Source organism: Atta colombica, unplaced genomic scaffold (assembly GCF_001594045.1).
Source record: "Atta colombica isolate Treedump-2 unplaced genomic scaffold, Acol1.0 scaffold45, whole genome shotgun sequence".
Taxonomy (NCBI): domain Eukaryota; kingdom Metazoa; phylum Arthropoda; class Insecta; order Hymenoptera; family Formicidae; genus Atta; species Atta colombica.
The window spans coordinates 865,571-871,664 of record NW_017259534.1 but is presented as its reverse complement, the minus strand read 5'-3'; the positions used below and the strand labels follow the sequence as shown (position 1 = coordinate 871,664).

General features: G+C 34.2%; 1 protein-coding gene across 2 annotated transcripts in view; it reads left to right on the top strand.

The window, feature by feature from the left end:
* LOC108691268 (adenylate cyclase type 2-like) overlaps positions 1-4,027 on the top strand; it is a 12,394-nt gene extending 8,367 nt beyond the window's left edge. Inside the window, exons 8-20 of one of the 2 annotated variants that reach the window (XM_018198939.1) lie at positions 14-371; positions 743-1,024; positions 1,206-1,397; positions 1,462-1,642; positions 1,745-1,828; positions 1,992-2,093; positions 2,201-2,344; positions 2,469-2,564; positions 2,646-2,769; positions 2,925-3,134; positions 3,233-3,413; positions 3,567-3,702; positions 3,776-4,027. In XM_018198939.1, coding sequence (XP_018054428.1) covers positions 14-371; positions 743-1,024; positions 1,206-1,397; positions 1,462-1,642; positions 1,745-1,828; positions 1,992-2,093; positions 2,201-2,344; positions 2,469-2,564; positions 2,646-2,769; positions 2,925-3,134; positions 3,233-3,413; positions 3,567-3,702; positions 3,776-3,943 — 2,258 coding nt within the window. In that variant the 3' untranslated portion in view covers positions 3,944-4,027. The remainder of the gene's footprint in view (positions 1-13; positions 372-742; positions 1,025-1,205; positions 1,398-1,461; positions 1,643-1,744; positions 1,829-1,991; positions 2,094-2,200; positions 2,345-2,468; positions 2,565-2,645; positions 2,770-2,924; positions 3,135-3,232; positions 3,414-3,566; positions 3,703-3,775) is intronic. The other variant, XM_018198940.1, reaches the window with a different exon arrangement.
* The last annotated feature ends 2,067 nt before the right edge of the window (positions 4,028-6,094 follow it).

Below are 6,094 nucleotides of genomic sequence, written 5' to 3'. Positions count from 1 at the left end.
TATATATATATAGGTCTCGATATGATAAAAATAATCAACGAAGTGAGGACGCGAGTCTATCGTGAGAGCGGGGTGGACGTGAATATGAGAATTGGCGTGCATTCAGGCAACATAATATCCGGAATCTTGGGTACGAACAAATGGCAATACGACGTTTGGTCGCGCGATGTGGTGATAGCGAACAAAATGGAACAAACTGGGAAACCTGGCAAGGTTCACGTTACTCAGCAAACGCTGGATCTCGTGAACGCGAGCGACTATAACTACATCCCAGTCGAAAGATTGGATGACGAGGTCCTTCGAAAATATGAAATCCGTAGCTACCTCATCACGCCGTCTTTGCCAGAAACACCGATACTGTCACCGACGCGGTGCGTGTTTCCCAGTGGCGTGGGAAAATCACAAATTTATACTTAATATTATACTTAATATTATACTTAATATTATTTTTTAAAATTCTAGAAAAGATGTAAATTTTCTCGATACTTCTGAAAAGTATTCCAATTTGTATAAAAAATTTGAAATTCTAAAAAATTAATATTTAAAAAAAGCTGAGAAAAATTTTCAATATAATAATTCCTACAATTTGTGTTACATTTTCTTTATGGCTTTTACATACTACAGAAGCACTCAATACCACAAACGAATACTCCTACGCCACTGATTTCTCATACTATGCTCTTGAGCGAATTCCCATTCGAGTGTTTCACATCGTTGACAGACGAACTTTGTTGCAGAACAGCGAGAACAGTTTGAACACCATTAGTCCGGATACGTCGACATTGTCATATTCTATGTCTAACAAGCACTATGTCAAGTTTAACAATGGACGTACCAACACCATCATCAGCACCAGTTCCAGAACAAGATTGATGGTAAACAATCAAGCGGACGTTTTTGCGAGCACTTACAGACGGAGAACGCACTTCATGGATTCTTGTCTACGAGATTATCATCTGATGTTGAAAGCAGCGGACGCCGAGATGGAGAACGCAATTAACCAGATGCCTCTTAGTAAATGGGAGTAAGGATCTAAAATTTTTATATCTAAGTCTGTCTGAAAATCCAATCGTTGAGTTCTCAGAAAGTTGAGTTTCTTTTGTTCAATTTTTAAAATTTTGAGCAAAGTATTACATTTCAATAGAAAGATAGAGATTCGAAAGAGTGAGTGAAGGTGTCACAAAATTAAATTATTTTTTTTCTAGACAATGGAGCAATTGGAAACACATTAATCCACTCTTCCTGACATTTCGCCAATGGAGTTGGGAGATTCCATTCCTGCGTGAACCGGATCCTGTTTTTAAGTTTTACATCGGTTGCTCTGCTTTCGTGCTCATCTTCATGGGATTTATGTATCTTGTGCCCACGTTTATGCTGCCTCAGTACGCATATCAAAAGTACCTGTCCGATAATCATAGATTGTTTGATTTAATAATTTAACGAAAATCAATAAATTTTTAGGTGGCATCTGCGCACACTTGTCGGTTATTTTTCGGTATTGATGTTCCTGTTCGCTTTAATGCCCCTCACATGGATGCACTTTGTATGGAATCGTTGTAAGGACCCGCATGATGAGCACGAAGGACACGTTCCGCATCCACGAAACAAATTGCTCTATTTTTTTTATCAAACAAGTGTAAAGGTAGATAGTTAACATTGTTATAATACTTAATGCTTATTATACGTATTCATTCAATTATATCAGTTTTCTGTTTATTTTTTTTTTGTTATAATTTTCACGTAGGTTGTATGGAGTGCCCTTCTGAGGACGATCTTGTACCTGGTGATTACGATAATGCTAGCAGCATGCGCCATGCTTGATATGATTGTAAGATTTCTCTTTAAAAAATTAAGTTTTCTTAATAAATTAATTCTTTCCTTTTCTGTCTATTATTTCATATATATTTACAAAATCATCTTTGGAAGTTATCTATTAGCTATAAATCACGAATTTCTTTCTTTTACAATTAAAAAGTTAAAACTCTTTTTAGTTTGAATGTAAAAACCATCATGAAGACAACTTATTGGACGCTAATGTAACGTCTAGCGTATCGGAGGTCTCCTCCAAATTTGACTGCATAGCTACACCTTGGGTAAGATTATTTAGTAGGTACACGGTGTGTCTTCATTCACGTGAAATTTCCCATCTTGACAATCCCTTTCTCAATGTTTCCGCACGTCATTGATTTTTTTTTTTCAGCAAATGACAGAAACCTGCTCGTTGGCGATTCTCACAAGTTTTCTTTTCCTAAGAGTTCACTATATCTTGAAATTCGTGATAAGCATCTGCGTGGTAGCCTTTTATGCGTGGAACGTTTGGGTGCATCGATCTAATATATTTCAGGTGTTACATACATACTTCTCTAAAAAAAAATGTTTCTTCTGTTACAAAATCGATAAAAAAATAGATTGCCTCCAAACATTTACAAAATTGTTAATAATAAATGACAGATAGTAATGTCTTTTAGTTGAGCGACACATGGAATCCTAACATGGAGCCGAGACTGGCGCATATATTATCCGTTTTATTTCTCACGTTCTCTTTGCATCTCATTGATCGTCAGGTAAGTCCTGAAATATCGCATTCACGCGAAATCTTTTTGATATTGTTCATCAACAAGTTAATTTTACGAACATTTATTTAGGCAGAATATTTAAGTAGGCTGGATTATCAGTGGAAACGTCAGTTAACGAAGGAACAGGACGAAGCGTTTCATACGAGGAATGCCAATAAACTTCTACTTCGTAATATCTTACCAGAACATGTCGGTGCGTTAGTCTCTGCAAATATTTTACTTCTTTTCTGAGTTCTTATGAGAATTCTCCGATCGATACATTGATTTAAAAAACACTTAGTAATCGAGATTATATTATGATTATATTATTGTCCGAGACTGATCGCGTGACTGGTTTTGTATTTTTAGCGGAGTTTTATTTGAACATGAATCGAACCGAAGAGAACGAGCCTTATCACGAGTCTCACAACAATGTTGCCGTGATGTTTGCCTCTCTAACAGAGCTGTCGATTGTCGAAAGTAACATTCTTAGCGACCTGAATGAAATTATTTGTGAATTCGATAAATTACTCTTTGAACCTAGCTTCATGTGTCGCATAGAGAAAATAAAGGTCGCCGGTAAGAATCTTATGAACATTTATGATGAATAAATTAATACTGACACAAACTAAAATTTAAATAATAATTTGAGTTCGTTTAATATTGTTTTTATTTAGGAACAACATACATGGCAGCTTGCGGATTGGACGCGCACCGACGCGGTTCAATGCACAGCACCGAGAGCGATGAGAATTGCAGCGACAATGTGGTCAAGGTGATGGCGCAATTCGCCGTACAAATGATGTCCGTGCTCGATAAGATGAACGCAAGGTCGTTCACTACATCGAAACCTCACAAGTAAGTGATTCTAAGTAAAAGTTGATAGGCAAAATTATAAGAAGCTTCGACGAAACATTTGAGATAAAGTTCGAGAATGTCATAAATAATTTAAACGGACAGAATGCTGCTCCAAAAATAATATAAAAAACAAAATCCGATTTTTCTTTTAAGATTAAGAATCGGTATTTCTCACGGAGAGGTGACAGCCGGCGTCGTGGGAGCTCAAAAGCCGTTGTATGATATTTGGGGTGATGCCGTAAACATGGCGTCCAGGATGGATACTACTGGACTACCAGGAAAAATACAAGTAAACTTAACATTATATTTAATATTAATGAAGTTTTGCAGTAAAATGATTTATATTATTTCCATTCGCTTAGGTGACAGCGGATACGGCTGCCGTCTTGGAACAACAAGGTGTCAAGTGTCATTTACGTGGCGAAACATACGTTAAGCCGAAAGGAGAGGTCACGACATACTTTGTAGGTATCAACGAAAAGGGAATGTTGGAAAGAGTAGATGCGAGAGAAGAGAGTACCTGTTTGTGACAAACGATGAATGACAACTTGAACTAACTTTAGCGACTGAGCTTTCCTGTCTGATAAATCGTCTAAAGCGTGCAGGGTGTAGTTGAACAGTCGTTTTTAAGCGAATTTTCAAAAAATGATAAGAAATTATGATTAAAGATTAAAAATATAAGAATTTTTCATTCTTTGAAATGTATCTCTATCCATATCTAAAATTATCATAATTATCATAAGTTTGAAGTATTATTGTGTTCAGGAAGAAATATTTCTGTAAAATTTGTGATATGTAATGTCCAGTAATAATTATTAAAAAAGACTCATTTGTGATCTATAATATCGTAAATATATTAATATTTGCAGTGTAAATAAAGAGTCATAAATCAATAAAGATAATTGTAGGAATGAAAGAAGCGATGTATGTTAGCTACACCCTGTCATGTTTGAGTGAGTACGAGAAAGCGGAGAAACCAAAGAAAGTTAGAGAGACCAAAGATTGCGGGGCACGAGATGACATGAAATGGTAGTAAAATAACATAAGGAGATATATCTCGAATGATTTAGGTTGTACGCGAAAATAGCGTTGTTATTCTCGTGGATCGATTATTATCGCCGAGTAACACTTCTAATCAAAATGAAAGAGACTATATATATATTTCCGTGTACGCGCAATTAAAACTACGATAAAATTTTTGTTAGAGTATCATGTCCGAAAGATATATACAGAGAAAGATATCTGCATCGAGCTATTTTATGTGATGTATTGTAATTAATTGCTGTTATTGGATCAGCTCGATTTCCATGTAGCATGCGATTTTAGGATATTCCGATTTGCTCAGAGAAAGAAGATTTGCTCTTGAGAAGAATATTTTAAGACATCCAATGTCATACTAATTTTAAGGACGTAGCTAATTAAGAACAATATTTCTGACACCTATATCTCCGTATAGAAATCCAAAGATATACAATATTAAAATGCAAAGTGACGCGAAGAGAATTTATCCCAATATAAAATACTATAAATACCTTTAAGAAATATTCTAAAAACATCCATCGTGTATCCTAAGGATATCCCATATATATATATATATAGTCGTTAATTTAACGGCTAAGTAATTATACAATAATGTTAATCTTATCGCAAGTACCTACATATTAAATTATAAATCAAATCTGAACGTCCGAAGATTCTTAAGGATATGTCCGCTGGATATTCTTGGGACTATATTTTGCTATATGTCGAAAGAGTGATATTGGAAAATCGTGCTCGTTGAATTGATCTGTTTGGTTAAAAATAGAATGATACAATCGAAAAACAGAATTCCCAAATAGCAAAGCAGTGCTTGCAAAGCGCTAAAAAAATGATTATATCCTCTTTTCCAGCACTTTGTTAACGCTTTGTAAGGCGTTGTGTGCTACTTGAGTTTAATTTCTGTTTCTTTAATATGTATCTACCGGCCAAATAAACGACAACATGTTGCGATAAAATATTGTGAGGTGAAAAAAATATTTTTTTTACTTCGCAATTAAAGTAAGCGAAAGAAATTGCGACGAACTTGAAATCAATTCAAGAATACTAGTTGTCAATTCATGAGCGCGCATCACAAAACTAATAACGCACGTCTATTTTTTCTTTGCGTTTGCGTATTTTCCTGAGTGTTGCGACTCATTACTTTACGATTGCGATTGCGTGTCGTAAGATATAAAGATTATGAGGAGGAAATACGTTACGACATATTTATTTTTATATCAAATGCAGTAACGACGGATCGTTTAATTGTTTATTTGTAAATATCTTTTGTATATATTTTTTAAATATTAGAAATAATTCACTAATGTGACTGTCCAACGATTTGAATAAAATATTTATTACCATGTACTTGTTCGCTTAACTTTTTTTTATTCGTATATGCATGATCCACTTATCCTGCTAATCCTTTAAAAATATATCGTATATTTGATATAATATATTTAATAAAATAAAGTTTGTTTAAAATTAAATAATTAAATTTGGAATAACATCTTATTATTTATTTGTATCATTCATCAAATATATTGATATATTAATTACATTTCTTAATCATTAATAGCTCTAAAATTTTGAGAAACAAAGAAATGACGCCAAACAAAGTTTAATTTCTATCGTTACAATCTCTTTGACAATACGTTTTTTGC